Source organism: Branchiostoma floridae, chromosome 3, assembly GCF_000003815.2.
Source record: "Branchiostoma floridae strain S238N-H82 chromosome 3, Bfl_VNyyK, whole genome shotgun sequence".
NCBI classification, from domain to species: domain Eukaryota; kingdom Metazoa; phylum Chordata; class Leptocardii; order Amphioxiformes; family Branchiostomatidae; genus Branchiostoma; species Branchiostoma floridae.
The window spans coordinates 2731577-2748136 of NC_049981.1; the positions used below are offsets into that span (position 1 = coordinate 2731577).

The following is a 16560-nucleotide window of genomic DNA, read 5'->3' on the forward strand; positions in this document are numbered from 1 at the left end:
ATTTTGTGATTTGTACCAATCAACTTCTAAAATGTCATGTAAACCCGTTTTTTTTTGGGGGGGGGGGGCGAAATCGCTAAAGGGGGGCGAGGTAGGGGGGCGAGATCACTAGCCGGGGAGGGCGAGATCGCTAGCGATTTCGCCCCGGGGGGGCGAGATCGCTAGTGATTTCGCCCCCGGGGGGGCGAGATCACGGGGGGGCGAGATCGCTGTCACACCGGTAGTCTTAATAACCCCAGTCTTAATACAACTTGAGACAAAAGTTCGGAGGCCTCATGTATTACCTCAAGACAATTTTGTAATTATGCAAATGACATTCATAAGATCTATGCATGGTTACGCACACCTTTAACTAGCTCACACCTGTCACAAGTATGAAAGTACTATCATTTACCTCTAAATGGATTATGAAACTTTCGAATGCGGGCAGAAAGTTTGACTAATGACTCACCACACTTGTAATGACAGACTGTTGAGGCAGGATGGGCATAGCCTCGGTACTGTTTGGCCTGAAGACGTACGCTCCAGACTTCTTGTTGCTCGCCTTGTTGTTTCCCGCGCTGGAGTTGTACCAGTAGAAGCCCTGGTTCACCTTCAGCGTTAGGTTGGTCTCCAGGTTGACCACACTTTTCAGGAGGCCGGTTTTCCCGTCAAACAGTAGGCTAAGGTGCTACATTTAATAAAGGGGTGGAAGGTTGTTGTCTTAAGAAAAACGCTTTTTATTTGCTTCAACACAAACATGGAATAATACGCTAATGAATGAATTCATAAGCACGGATTGTGAAATACAAATATACAGTAATTGGTTCCATCTACACTGGGGGCTACTCATAATAGGACACTAAGAAAGAACGACAAATTCTCTCAGAATGGTTCAGATGTAGAACTGCTCGTTTCACAAACACCTTTACCTTACTACGTAAAGCTCATGAACGGGACATGTAATATGTGCAGTGAATGTTGCTTGTGTCATTACTTTTTCACTCACGAATCAAATACCTTAACCCTATTCAGACCGGGGGGGGGGGGTGAGGCCCGCGCTAACTTCGATGCCCTATAACGCCAGAACGCCTTACGCTAAAGCCACCAAATTTGGTGAGTTTTCGTAAAATATTGTTGGCAACAATTTTACGAATTTTCCATTTTTTCGTGTTGCCATGGCAACCGTTTGCTGACAGTCAGTTTTGCCAAAAATCACAATTTTTGGTTCTAACAATGTATTTTTCACATTTATTTGCTATATTACTGCTATTTTGTTACATAAATAAAATCTTATATTATCTAGCATATCTTTCATAATTATGTATGCATAAATTATGCTAATTTGATGACGTCATCAGCCCAAAATCCAAGATGGCGGACCGTATGGCCAGATCAAGAATAACATGCTAATTATCCCTTAAAATTTGTAACTACCTGGTATTTTTTCATCAAAAACTATCTAAATAAATGAATTTAATCTATTTCCATTGCCCTTTGTGATAATTTGTTGCAAAAAAAGAACTTTTAAAAATTCAAGGTAGTGGATATAATATGGCGGAGCCTAACTCGTATCTTAGATGTGCATGACGTCATCTTATGACGTCATTATGACGTCATCGATGTTGCTATTGGCAATACAAGTCGTAATAAACATTATTATTCTGTTATCTGCACTTGTTACATTTTTGTAGTATAACTTGAAGTATTCTGAGAATACCCTTTTTTCATGGGTCCGGCCAATATAATCAGATTGATGACGTCATAATTACGTCATTTTACGTCAACGTAACGTGAAACGTCAAATACTCGTCAGATATTATGTCGATATCATGTTCTGAAAATTTGGTGGCCCTACGGCACGTCGTTCAAGAGTTAGAGGACTTAGAAGTGGAGGGCCTCAAAAGCCCCCCCCCCCCCTGTCCAGGGATGACCAAAAAAGCCCGGTCTGAATAGGGTTAAAGACCTAGATGTTATCTTGTCACCCGAAGGCTTCTTTACATGATGTTAAGTTAGGGTTTGAAATTCTTCCTCTTTGTCCACTGAGAAAAACGACAATTCAGCCTTTTGACCTGCAAAAGTATTAATTCAATACTCGTAAATCATTTCTCTCCCCCATGGACGTAGAGTGAGATATGGCCAGGATCAGAGTAATTTTTGTGACTTAGGTCAAGAGTTCAGATATGGGTGCTTTACTGAAATTCTTGTCTCGCCAATCACATTTGAATTGGACTTTTTGCTATCGACTGAAGCTTACTTTTCCAGCTATTCGACTGTCAATCTTATTACCTCATTGTGAATCTCTTGGTCATCTCCAGCTTTCGGTTGCTTTCCTGGAGATAAGACATCGACGCGATTTAGACCTACGTCACATTTTCAAACCGGGGCCCGACTGGGCAGCTTTCGGAAATGAAAAGTATAATATAAAAGACACCTAACTACACAAGACGTAAACAGAATAGTCGTGGGCATTATTTGTTTGTATCTTTCAATTTTTCGTTTCCACAAATAGCCCGGCCGGGCCCCGGTTTGGAAATGTGACGTTAGCCTACACATTCGTCATATGGAGCACCAAGTTGCGAAATGACTATATTTAGCTATAGCTATTGATAAAACTTTTTTAACACTTTGTAAAAATACACTGCGTAGCCAACGTACGTATAATTTTATGTATATTTCGAAGGTGATTAAAATGGATCTATACTTACTCGACTATATTGTATATATATTTTCTAACCATTGCTACTAAACCAGGAATTTTTATGTTTGTAAATTTGATTGTATGTGTATGTAATCATAGTCCGTGTACCTAATTTCGCAAAGGAAGATATATAATTATTATATGCTTCACAAGGAATTGTTTTGTGTATGTATGTATGTTTGTTTGTTTTGTATGCTTGGGTGTTTATTTAGATTACACGTTAAAGTAGAAACTCACCTGATCTGGAACTGTTTTGGGACTGGCTGACGAAGTACGTACTGAAACCTAGCGCAGGCGCAGAAACGGGAAAGAGAAGTTCGTGTTTGGCTTTCCCTCGTTTTCCTCTGATTTCCTGTGTCCGCTGACTCACCTTCGTCACCTAGGCAACGGGAGAAAATAGATACAACCAAACAGCACCAGATGAAAGTGATCTAGATCCAGTTTTGCTCACTACTCTTCCACCGGTTGTGACAGGGAGCTAAAGGTGCACTCCCACCGTACTTGCGTCAAGCTTGCGTCACTGCGGGGTTCGTTCACTGCGTCGCTGTTTTGTTATTTTCTCCGATTCAAAAAAAAAAAAATAGATACTGCGTAATACGTAAAGGTATGACGTAGAAGACGACAAACTACACAAAAAGTAAGAAAATTCGTTCTTTATCTCTGAAATTCAGTGAGAGTGCACCTTTAGTCTGTACAGTATTTACAGGTTCAATATAAGGGGAAATTCCCCCGTTTTTTTGACAAGCACAACGCACAGTGAACCACTGCTTGGCGTCCCGTCCCAAGGACAATAAAGCAATTCAATCTCTATAACTGGATAAAAAGGATATTTACTACCGGACGTGTCGAGTGACATCCATCACACTTCTTCAGCGTCACTAGAATGAACTGGCAGAACAATTCGATACAAATACAGCTAACTTTTTAACTGGTTGAACCGCCAGCTAACGCCTAAGGATTATTACAGCACGTACAGCACTTGATGTAAGCCACAAAGATATACATGTACTTGTCTTTATAGGCATTATTAATTTCGAAACAAGTAAGTATGTTTACTTGTTTAAGTCTTAAGTTGTTAATGTCAATTAACTGTAAACTATAACATATTACATTCATCCGCACGTTTACCTGGGTTACAACATTGTTGCCTTCCGGATCATTAACAGCATAGGCATCTCCGGTCACCGGAAGTCTGACGTAATATCCGGTCCGCCGACGTGCCAAAGGGTTGTACACTGTGACAGTGAACTGGAGCAAACAGAAAACAAGAGTTCGTAGGACACAAACCTCCATGAACCAATCATGGTGTCTGCTGTGTGAGATAATGTGTTCCGCAATGAATCTGGCTATATAAGGAATGTGGACGATTCCAATTATAAGAGTTGAGTTCTGTGTTAAGCTCTTTTGTCTAAATCAAATTTGACTTGAAATAATTTTTTATTTGTCATGCGTTTTCAGTATTTTATGTTAAGATGGTAAGCATTTTTGGGACAAAGAAATGTGCAATAAATGTTAACAAAAAAGTCCCCCTACGTAATGGAACAACCGAACAAGTCATTTATTGTAATAGCTGACCTCATGAGATTAATCATTTGCTACTTGAAACACCTCTGTAACGTTAAATCGTCACAACCGATATGAAATGGGGGACTTCTGATTGGTCAACGCCATGTGGCTATATCATGAGAAATATAATCTCTGCTATCATGAATGACATTTTCATTGTCTGAAACTAGTAAAGCTGCATCGGTTTTGCACTGCGTACTACACCGTTGTAAACGTACTACTTTTTGCAATACTGAGTTTTCATATGTTCTATGGTACTTACCGACTTTGTAAATTCGTCCTCAGTGAGCGGACAGACGCTGATGTTTAGGTAGTTACAGAACTCGGCTACAGGCGGGAGGGCACCAGCTTTCGCCATCCTCTGCTGCAGGGTCATACTGGTGATAACCTGTGCAACAGTTACAGTCAAGTTACAGTCAAGTTACAGTCAAGCTACAGTCAGGCGTTCCTGCGGGAGGCCCGGGACCGAGGACAATGGTAAATACACCGTGCTGTATTTTATGTATGTCATACTCATCCAAGAAAAACATAGTCACGTTTCAATGAGAAATGCGCCAAAAGTTGAGAAAATTTGGTGTCCTCGAACATAAAACTATAACAGCAGCATCCAACGTCCGAATCCGGCACTTAAATTTTCGACGGCGTCGCACTCGGCGCACACGGAGTGCGTTCGATTTACTACTATTCGAAGGAAGCTCGTGTGATATAACTTAGAACCCAATGTGATACTGAAAATTATCACCCGGTCCGGAACACCCGTTATCGCGGCCCAGGTTTAACAGTAGGTACGAACGTTACCTGGCACTCTACTGCGCCTGCGTGGAGCCGCATAGCGTAGTCATTTGCCACGTGTTGTTTCTCTGTGCCGCTAATAAAGCAAACAAATAAACAAACATCAACTATATAACTTTATGACTATCAGAAGTTGTTTGACTGACTTGGACATAGAAATAATCTAGGGTCGATAATGTCGCATACAGAAACTTATTAGAGAACAAACTTTCAATATCTTTAGGAAAGACAAAATTGTTTTATTCATAATAGGTACCTTACGGCGTCGTGATGTTGTGCTACGCCCATCGCCTCCCCTGTGAATATTGAAGATACGAAATCATAATTTTGCTATGAGAAGTCGTTTTCAATATGTAATGGTTTTGTATTCAGTTAGGGTCACGCTGACGTCACATTTTCAAACCAGGACCCACCCAGGCTGTCTGTGGAAACTCAAAAATAGAAATGTAACGTTATACATAAAATTATACACAAATAATGTCCGCGACTATTCTCCTAGGTCTTGTGTACATTGGTGTATTTTATATCATACTTTGTCGTTCCTGAAAGCTGCCCGGCCGGGCCCCGGTTTGGAAATGTGACGTAGGCCTTAGTACTTGGAGAAGGCAAGTTAAACCTGTATGATACTTATAATCAAGAGTTAAGACCAACCAAATATGGTGCACATTCATACAACAGAAAAAAAAAAGATTCTGCTATACAAAGCGCTGCTTTTTCCTGATTGCTTCTTTCACTTCACGCCAACGTATTTTATTCAAATTAATACATGTAAACTTACTGAAACGCTTCGACGTCGGCAGAGGAACTTTGTCGGAAACTTCGTGCTCCGATACTTCCAACTGCTTACAAACCTGCCGAAGAGAAAGGCGTCTAAATATTTCCTACCACTTGCAATTATTGTACATTCTACACCCAGTTGTTACATCCCCATATACTAAGATGTTAGAAGTTGCAAACGTAATATAAAATCCGCATGTGCTAGTGACAGGAACCCTGGGTAATATGTCAAAGGTGAATTCCCATTACAAGTAAACAGTCTCGTGTCGACCATTGTTACGATTTGAGAAACAATGTCTGGAACGTAACGGCGCTTGCAAAAACATGTAGCAGTATTCTTTACATTTATCGGGCCTTAATCTTTGACATATTACCTAGAATTCCTATCACCCGCACATGCGTAATGAACTCTGGAAAAGGCTTATTCACCTTTCTGGTGTAGTAAATTGTTGCACTCCCAGTAAAGTGTCAAATAACATGCTACACTTTGCAACATTTTTGCCCTACCTGTAGCAGATTGTTACATCTCCTGACATATCCCTTGAATGCAGGCCTGGAGGTGAAATAACCAGACCAGAACGCGTGCGGTTGGTCAGCGTACGGGAAGAAGTCGGCCGTGTTGTTGTGCGCAAACTTGACGCCAGGGGGCGTTGCTGAAGCCTTGTTCTTGTGGTAGATGTAACAGGACGGAGATGAGTACAGGAGATTCACCTTGTGCTTGTCCTGCAATGTAAGATTAGACAATCATGACTCAGCAAAGAGCATTATTGTCCAAAAGTCTCTCTTATACAATTGTTTTTTCAACAACAAGCAGAAAAACTTCAAATATTTGAGATTGGTATTCATCCACCTTGATGGTTTAACTCATGTTTGTCTATGAAAAGCCTTTCAAACATACCTTAGGTTATGTCATCAGGCCTCTCGTATTTCTATGTCTTCACAATAACCGAATAGTCTAGAAAACATGCTGAGGCCACTCGGGCTTAATTCTATGGATGACATCTACGCATGCATTGATGTTTGCCTGTGCTCAAAACAAAGATTTGGCCACATGCGACTTAGTAGCTTCGCTTGTCAATCAGAACTTCATGCTTGTCAGAAGACCTGTTCTCCAGACTAAGGGGGCAAATGGTCTGGGCATGGTACCACGGCGCCCTTGTTCTCCTCTTTGAACAAGAATCAGGATAAAAACATATTGAAATGTTGACGTTTGTCTCTGTATGTGAACAAAAGACAAATCAGAAAGAATGGGACGTTGCTTAGCAGAATTTGTTTTTGTTGGATTTTTCTTCGCCGCCTCGCATTAGTTCTAGGGTCTTAATCGAGGATAAAGTTAGTGCGGCCTTTACTGACTACTCTCATGGTCTTACCGCCATACTGTTGGTGTGTGTAATAAGTTTGTCCATGTTCTTGAACCACGTGTGCGCCGCCTGGTACTGGAAATCCGACCCCATGGTCCACATGATGTGGTCTGTTTGGAAATGCTTCACCTGGGGGTACAAAATAACGATAGTGCACCTTTATTCAAGGGGTATTCTATTTAGGGAATATCAAGTTGACGGACTGTGGTTTTAAATTGCAATATCTTCAATACATGATGCAGTCGTGATGATGCAGGGCACATCGTCGTCGCCTTGACATCATTAAATGCCCTGATTTTTAAAACATTGGATAAAGGTTACCCCGCAAATAAATGTGAACTAACTGCTTAGAATAACTACCGAGGAATTAGTACAACACGACTTATAACAAACATGATTGTATTCCATTATTTCCTATGCTTTCTGTGCATGGTTTAGTGTGGTTCTTACATTTTCATAACTTAATGGGTATCAGAGGCCTTTTTCACAAAGTTCAGGTTATTTGTGTTTGCTTCTAGATCTGGTTAATATTAATATCGTTTGATTTTACGTGCTATTTTAAATTTTATACAGGGTTACGTAGCTTGCTCACAAAGTTATGGCCACGCTATCAAATGTGATTCAAACCGACATGGAAGCCTGACTACAATCCCCATCTGTACTGACCTGATCCAGGACGTGTTGACAGCGATGCCGACCCGATTGGCCACGTTGTAGTCATGTAGAGACATGTCATCCTGGAACAAATAAAAAAGATCTTTGGTGGTTAAAGCTGATATTTGCTACCAATGTACCAAAACCATTGAACTGTCCGAAGATTAACTACAGTTCCACGACCCCATACCTTTGCCAAATGATTTTACGTTCACAACTGGTGTATTAGGCGTGTTCCTCAAGAAGTATGCAAATAAAGGTCCTTATTTGCATAAATTATTTTGTTTAATCATCTCCTCAACCCGAATAAGAGACGTACACAAACGGTCGTAAGCTATATAAGAGAGAAGGCTATAGTTACTGTAGCATTTATAAAATTAACTTATGCAAATGAGGTTCTCATTTGCATAATGAATGCATGTCAAATGATGTTCACCCAGACCTAACTTCCAAATGACACATGTAAGATATTCCCGTCATTTACTTCAATCTCATTATACATGCAAATTAGACATTCATTTGCATAATGTTTATCTAATGTTTATCACCTCACCTCAACAGGTTGGTCCTGACAGCCGATGTCGAAGCACAGGCCGCCTGGCGGGACGTAGTGGTTGTACAGGGCGCCTGCATGGAGGGTGTGAATTAATGTTGAACCACGAACATACACAGCTGTTTAATGTCCTCTACTTAGATACCACTTGTAATTGGTTCACTGATAGATCTTTTCTAACAGCTAGACATTTTATAATATTTTTTTCTATTTGGACAGACGGGGACAATGTGGCACAGTACAAACAGAAGGTAAAGGTAGTCTTTTCTTTTACCTCCCCTACTGAAGTCAGATACGCATTATTACACCTGGGTGAAGTGAGGAAGGTCGTGTAAAGTGTCTTTCCTAAGGGCACAACGTCGGGGGCAAAGCGGGTATCGAACTCGGGACCTCTAAATTCCCAGCTGAACGTGACATAAGAACGTGAGAAATGTGACATAAAAGCAGTATGTCACGTTGTGGTACTCTTAGACTAGTTCCTAGCCTGTGATGTTATTGTACCCACCTGTGAAAAGGTCTGCAGCCGCTCCAAGATCGTCCGGACTCGCTCGCCAGATCTCCTCCATGTTCCTGTACTTCAGTCGGTTCGCCTTGTCCTGGTAGTCCAGCCGCCCGAAGAAGAACCCGTCAAATCCCATCTAGAAAAAGAGAATATAAGGAAGGCTCTTCAGCGGTTTTAGTCCACAGAGAAAGTGTACAGTTAATAGAATAGAATAGATAGCATTTGTGGCTGTACAGGACACAATTTTTTGGTGGTGGATAGCTCATGTGCTCGGAAGAAGTCACAAAGTTTGGGCCACCTAGCATTTATTTCTGGAATCGCAGTGTCGTTTTTGTCAAAAATTTCAGAAGAGGATAACTCAGGAAAGGAATAAAGGATTTTCACGATTTTTGGTACGCAGGTAGCTCAGCGTTTAAGATGAAATATCATTTTTGCAAAATAGGAGGGAAGAAATTTGCCCAATTAATGTGAAAATTCCGTCAGAGCGCGCAGTTTTCAAGGTACATCCATCTAAGCCCCAGACATAATATGGTCTTGACATTTGAATGTCTGATAGCAAAAAGGTCAGGATAAAGAGAAGCAAGTTTGGGCTCCCTATCATTTAATTTTAGAACTGCAGGGGCGTTTTTACGAAAATTTCCAAACACTGAATAATGATGGGAGCTTCGTACTTGCATGACTTGTGACATGTGACATTTAGTTGAAGGTGAATATCAACATGCATAAATTATGAAAATTAGTGAGTAATTTGTATTGAGTCTATTTTATAGACGTATGAGGTCTCCAAATTCTAGTTTGATTTTTTATAGGCAACATGTTCGGTTGCATTTACCTGCGCGAACAGTGAGGCCTGCTCACGGGAGTGTCCGAAAGGATCTATGTGCCAGGCCGCTAGGGGGCGCCCGCACTCCCCAAACGTGCTGTTGAGGAACTGCAGACCCACAGTCATCTGGTCGATGATAGCGTTGTAGTGCGTACTGGCCTCGTCATTCATGCACCAACCTCCGTTTATAAACTCCAGCTGGCCTGAAGAAAGACAGAACAGTTTTATTCTCAATGTTTCGTCACAGAGCGCGCACCCAGAATTTAATGTACACGGTATATGGCCTCTACCTTCACAGGTCTCAAGAAAAATAGAAATTGGACAAATTCAGATGACATGCCAGAGGAGTTAGCTGAACGAGGAGTATGGTTTGCGAACTAGCTAACTCCTCTGACAGTCATTTATAAATGCCCTGAAGAAGATCACAGTTGGTGGCATCGTGTGGCGCAATCGGCGAGGTGTTTGGCCAAACCCAGAGGTGCTGGCCATGGGTTCAAATCCGCTAATGTGCACCTATGTTGGGAAATGCCTTTTACACGACTTTCCTCACTTCACTCAGGTGAAAATGTGTACCTAGAGTCCCTCGAATAGGACATTAAATCAAGGTCCCGTATGCGTGTTGGGGAGAGGCACCAACTTAAGGAAAAGAGTAGGGGTAGGTTGATCAAACCGCTAATGGTCTGGTCTCCGGGTTGACTTCTTGACAAGGTTTTAGTCACATTTTATGTCAATCCTTCCACAAATGTTGTAAAACTAAATTAACAATAAATATTTGTTTAATGGATGAAGAATCTTGTGATTCGGTTCGTACCTTTACCGACGAGTTTCCTGACCCTATCCCTCATGTCTCCGTCCTGTTCCTGCCACCACCGGTAGAAGAACGCCATCTCCACGTAGATGAACGTCCTGCTCGGCTTCATCTCCAACTGGGGGATGACTGAATCCAGGATGTACTGAACACCCGCGATCTGGATACTGTTATTGGCTGGGAAAGGACAACATGATCTTTGAAACATCTTGAGAACAAGGCTGAGTGAAATAAATAATAGAGGTTTATGCTCATAGAAGTTTTTGCCACGGAAATCTTGTTTCTTGCGCATTGTATGTGTTTTATAAAAGCTCTGAGTCATTGAGAGAGCTACCCCAGGAAAGGAAGAGAGAGAGAGAGAGAGAGAAACAAAGAGAAAGAGAGCGAGAGAGAAGGGGAGCGCGCACGTGCGCGCGCGCTAGAGAGAGAGACAGACAGAGAGACAGAGATAGAGAGAGACATGGAGAGAGAGAGACAGAAAAATCTGAGACAAACGGAGACAGAGAGAGAGAGGGTAAGAGAGATAAGAGAGCGACACAGTAACAGTGGCATAAGGAAAAGGATGACAGAGTGGAAAATAGATAGGAGAGAGGGGAGACACAGAAAGAGAGCTAGAGAGGTAAATCCAAAGTGAGAGAAAGTGAGAGAGTGAGAGAAAGATGGAATGAGAGAGAGACTTGTACCTCCGTAGTAGTACTGGTCCACAGTCTTGAGCCAGCCGACGTCGTCATGAGTGTGGGGCACCAGGTGCACATTTACATAGCCTGGCTTCACAGGCAGCGCCGCGCATTTCTGCAAGAAGATTAACCGCGAAGATACATGAGTCTGTTTCTAGGGTCTGCATATAAGCCTTCTTTCGTAAGATCAGACTTTAAAAAATTCTGGTTATTTTGATAGAGATGATTAACGAATTGAAATTATGTAAATGAACCTTATTTCCATAATCAATGAGAAATACACAAAATACATCAGTAGTAAAGGCTAAACTTATGGCGCTGTTATGGGGACGTGCAACTCAACAATAACAAAATCCTACATATTCTAGGATTTTTACTGGCCGCTGGCTGGGGTATAGAATTTTCGATGCACGACTTTTTGTATTTAACACTCTGTTTACAATCAAATTCTTTGAACAGTTGATGTAAGAATGCGCAGCAAACATTGTACTTTTTGTTTAGTTTGTTAATATCATTGTTTTTGTACGAATGCAATATGTATATCTGTTTGCTTAATATGGGACGTTAAAATACAAGTGCCTGATATGCATTTCAGTTTTACATTGTTGAACTGTATCTGTTGGATGACTTAGACTCCCTAAAATTGCAAATATAAAAAATGAAGCAAGCATCACTTAAGCTTTCTGCATACCAAATATCATGACGATTTGTCAAGCCCTTATTTAGTTTTTCTTTTTCAAAATCTAAATGCCTCAAGAGCTATCTACCACTCAAAAATCATAACCACAGCATGTTTAGAACTCGAGATGTAAAAAAAAAACGGAAGGGGCTCAAAACCTAATCGTTTCAAAGTCTCATGAGGACCTACCCACATACAAAATATCAATGAAACCCACCCAGGCCTGTAACCGGGAACACGTTTGTTTTTCTAGGCCTCATTGCTATAGCGGGGCCAGCCCGACAAAAACAACAAAGTATGAACCAAGATTAAACATTAACGATATATTTATATTGGGCTCGTTGGGTGATTACTTTTCTAACTTAAAACATTGCATTTGTATTATTATGTCACATATGATGCATGATATCTCACAGTGTACTACATATAATCATGCATCTTTCTTTTATATAAGAGAACAATACATGAATGGAAAATATTATTAGTTACGTTGAATAATAAAATAATATTAGTTACGTTACTATAGAAGGAAGGGTATAGCGTGTTACCTTGTAACCACAGGCGTCTTGTGCTGATCCCCAAACGATCACAAATGCCAGCACCAACAGTAGACACACCCAACGGTACATCTTAGGGTCTGTAGTGAAGCCACAAAACATTGGAGACGATACGTTGTGAAAGCACCTGCTGTTATGCCCAGCGTGTGACCCGTGTGTCATGTGAGCGGTATCGGTGACGTGAAAAGTTCAATGTCCAAACTCTGGCCCGTTCCAGGCTACCTGGGTTTGTATTGTTGATATAATGATCATGTAATGGTAAAAGGAGTATGTGGAACGTACCTCACTTTAGCAGTGTTGGCTTGCGCAATTGCATTCCTCTTTTCGCTCTCCCATCCCAATGTATTCCGCAAAAATTTCGGGAAAATGCAGATGTTTTCCCCGTAGCCCTTTGTCAAGCTACTTGCACACAAGAATACCATTAGGCTTGCCCTGGAGTATTGTTTGCGAGTAAAAAAAGGAAACTATCTACTTTGTGGACCAGACTTATTCAGAATTATTCTTTACCATTTGGCTAGCTCTATACTATTGTGTGTGAGAAAAAAGTTCATATTTACAGTAACACCCAATATCTAACCTACGCTTTGATTGACTAATTACAGATTGAAGTAAAACAATAAAACACAAGGAAAAAAGAATCAAGTATACCTACAGGGGAAAACATAATAAACCAGTCACTAACACATTCACTCAATAAGAGTAGTATCCAGAACTGGTTATCAACACGATTATTGCATGTGAGCCTACAGGTAGTACTAATACATAAAAGGAAGCACTCACTTTTGTAATGTAACAATACAAATTTTTGATATCTGTACATTTAATAGAAGTAGCTACTTAAGTGTTCTACTGAAATATACACAATATTTTGCAGTTACATGTTAAACACGAGACTTCCACGAACACATCCCTTCACCAAATAATCATAACTTTATTAAAGACTTTAACTCTTATTCATGTATTACTAAAGAGTACCTATCCCAATAGCAAATGACTGCACAAACGCGAGTTCCCCACAAACCCACGCACACTACCAAAAACATATTCACCTTCTTGATGAAAGTAACAATTAATTTATGTACACCTTTCGGTAACCGCAAAGAGACCCCATACGATCGAACTTTCAGAATCTTGAAGAAAATGTGCGTTACTTCTATCACTTGAATTCAATGAGAGGACAAAAAGTGATTTGAGTACTAAAAATTACTTCCTTATATTTGTACAGGGCTTGAAAGCGAATGAAGGGTCGCCTAGTAACCGCTAAGCGAACCTTTCGGTAACCGCAAAGAGACCCCATACGATCGAACTTTCAGAATCTTGACGAACATGTGCGTTACTTCTATCACTTGAATTCAATAGTCAAGCTGTCAGGAGAAGACCACAAGTGATTAGAGTATAGTACTATGAATTACTTCCTTACTTTTCTACAGGGCTTGAAAGCGAATGAAGGGTCGCCTAGGTAACCGCTAAGCGAAAATTTCGGTAACTGCAAAGAGACCCTATACGATCGAACTTTCAGAATCTTGAAGAAAATGTGCGTTACTTCTATCACTTGAATTCGATAGTACAACCCGTAAGGAGAAGACAAAAAGTGATTTGAGTACTAAAAATTACTTCCTTACTTTTCTACAGGGCTTGAAAGCGAATGAAGGGTCGCCTGGGTAACCGATAAGCGAACCTTTCGGTAACCGCAAAGAGACCCCATACGGTCGAACTTTCAGAATCTTGAAGAAAGTGTGCGTTACTTCTATCACTTGAATTCAATAGTACAACCCGTAAGGAGAAGACAAAAAGTGATTTGAGTACTAAAAATTACTTCCTTACTTTTCTACAGGGCTTGAAAGCGAATGAAGGGTCGCCTGGGTAACCGCTAAGCGAACCTTTCGGTAACTGCAAAGAGACCCCATACGATCGAACTTTCAGAATCTTGAAGAAAATGTGCGTTACTTCTATCACTTGAATTCGATAGTACAACCCGTAAGGAGAAGACAAAAAGTGATTTGAGTACTAAAAATTACTTCCTTACTTTTCTACAGGGCTTGAAAGCGAATGAAGGGTCGCCTAGGTAACCGCTAAGCGAACCTTTCGGTAACCGCAAAGAGACCCCATACGATCGAACTTTCAGAATCTTGAAGAAAATGTGCGTTACTTCTATCACTTGAATTCGATAGTACAACCCGTAAGGAGAAGACAAAAAGTGATTTGAGTACTAAAAATTACTTCCTTACTTTTCTACAGGGCTTGAAAGCGAATGAAGGGTCGCCTAGGTAACCGCTAAGCGAACCTTTCGGTAACCGCAAAGAGACCCCATACGATCGAACTTTCAGAATCTTGAAGAAAGTGTGCGTTACTTCTATCACTTGAATTCAATAGTACAACCCGTAAGGAGAAGACAAAAAGTGATTTGAGTACTAAAAATTACTTCCTTACTTTTCTACAGGGCTTGAAAGCGAATGAAGGGTCGCCTGGGTAACCGCTAAGCGAACCTTTCGGTAACCGCAAAGAGACCCCATACGATCGAACTTTCAGAATCTTGAAGAAAATGTGCGTTACTTCTATCACTTGAATTCGATAGTACAACCCGTAAGGAGAAGACAAAAAGTGATTTGAGTACTAAAAATTACTTCCTTACTTTTCTACAGGGCTTGAAAGCGAATGAAGGGTCGCCTGGGTAACCGCTAAGCGAACCTTTCGGTAACCGCAAAGAGACCCCATACGATCGAACTTTCAGAATCTTGAAGAAAATGTGCGTTACTTCTATCACTTGAATTCGATAGTACAACCCGTAAGGAGAAGACAAAAAGTGATTTGAGTACTAAAAATTACTTCCTTACTTTTCTACAGGGCTTGAAAGCGAATGAAGGGTCGCCTGGGTAACCGATAAGCGAACCTTTCGGTAACCGCAAAGAGACCCCATACGATCGAACTTTCAGAATCTTGAAGAAAGTGTGCGTTACTTCTATCACTTGAATTCAATAGTACAACCCGTAAGGAGAAGACAAAAAGTGATTTGAGTACTAAAAATTACTTCCTTACTTTTCTACAGGGCTTGAAAGCGAATGAAGGGTCGCCTGGGTGACCGCTAAGCGAACCTTTCGGTAACCGCAAAGAGACCCCATACGATCGAACTTTCAGAATCTTGAAGAAAGTGTGCGTTACTTCTATCACTTGAATTCAATAGTACAACCCGTAAGGAGAAGACAAAAAGTGATTTGAGTACTAAAAATTACTTCCTTACTTTTCTACAGGGCTTGAAAGCGAATGAAGGGTCGCCTGGGTAACCGATAAGCGAACCTTTCGGTAACCGCAAAGAGACCATATACAGTCGAACTTTCAGAATCTTGAAGAAAGTGTGCGTTACTTCTATCACTTGAATTCGATAGTACAACCCGTAAGGAGAAGACAAAAAGTGATTTGAGTACTAAAAATTACTTCCTTACTTTTCTACAGGGCTTGAAAGCGAATGAAGGGTCGCCTGGGTAACCGCTAAGCGAACCTTTCGGTAACTGCAAAGAGACCCCATACGATCGAACTTTCAGAATCTTGAAGAAAATGTGCGTTACTTCTATCACTTGAATTCGATAGTACAACCCGTAAGGAGAAGACAAAAAGTGATTTGAGTACTAAAAATTACTTCCTTACTTTTCTACAGGGCTTAAAAGCGAATGAAGGGTCGCCTAGGTAACCGCTAAGCGAACCTTTCGGTAACCGCAAAGAGACCCCATACGATCGAACTTTCAGAATCTTGAAGAAAATGTGCGTTACTTCTATCACTTGAATTCGATAGTACAACCCGTAAGGAGAAGACAAAAAGTGATTTGAGTACTAAAAATTACTTCCTTACTTTTCTACAGGGCTTGAAAGCGAATGAAGGGTCGCCTGGGTAACCGCTAAGCGAACCTTTCGGTAACCGCAAAGAGACCCCATACGATCGAACTTTCAGAATCTTGAAGAAAATGTGCGTTACTTCTATCACTTGAATTCGATAGTTACAACCCGTAAGGAGAAGACAAAAAGTGATTTGAGTACTAAAAATTACTTTCCTTACTTTTCTACAGGGCTTGAAAGCGAATGAAGGGTCGCCTAGGTAACCGCTAAGCGAACCTTTCGGTAACCGCAAAGAGACCCTAT

At 40.9% G+C, this 16560-nt stretch overlaps 1 protein-coding gene across 1 annotated transcript in view; it reads right to left on the reverse strand.

Moving 5' to 3' along the window:
- The window catches only part of LOC118411065 (lysosomal alpha-mannosidase-like), a 19237-nt gene extending 6626 nt beyond the window's left edge, over positions 1–12611 (reverse strand). The window contains exons 1-18 of the mRNA XM_035813067.1: positions 12421–12611; positions 11200–11308; positions 10520–10693; positions 9718–9911; positions 8889–9021; positions 8384–8457; positions 7839–7913; positions 7186–7305; positions 6323–6538; positions 5817–5889; positions 5452–5456; positions 5295–5368; positions 5045–5114; positions 4509–4634; positions 3809–3928; positions 2918–3059; positions 2269–2315; positions 452–670 (exon numbers count right to left, since the gene is read on the reverse strand). Coding sequence (XP_035668960.1) covers positions 452–670; positions 2269–2315; positions 2918–3059; positions 3809–3928; positions 4509–4634; positions 5045–5114; positions 5295–5368; positions 5452–5456; positions 5817–5889; positions 6323–6538; positions 7186–7305; positions 7839–7913; positions 8384–8457; positions 8889–9021; positions 9718–9911; positions 10520–10693; positions 11200–11308; positions 12421–12591 — 2142 coding nt within the window. The 5' untranslated portion in view covers positions 12592–12611. The remainder of the gene's footprint in view (positions 1–451; positions 671–2268; positions 2316–2917; positions 3060–3808; positions 3929–4508; positions 4635–5044; positions 5115–5294; positions 5369–5451; positions 5457–5816; positions 5890–6322; positions 6539–7185; positions 7306–7838; positions 7914–8383; positions 8458–8888; positions 9022–9717; positions 9912–10519; positions 10694–11199; positions 11309–12420) is intronic.
- Positions 12612–16560: the final 3949 nt, after the last annotated feature.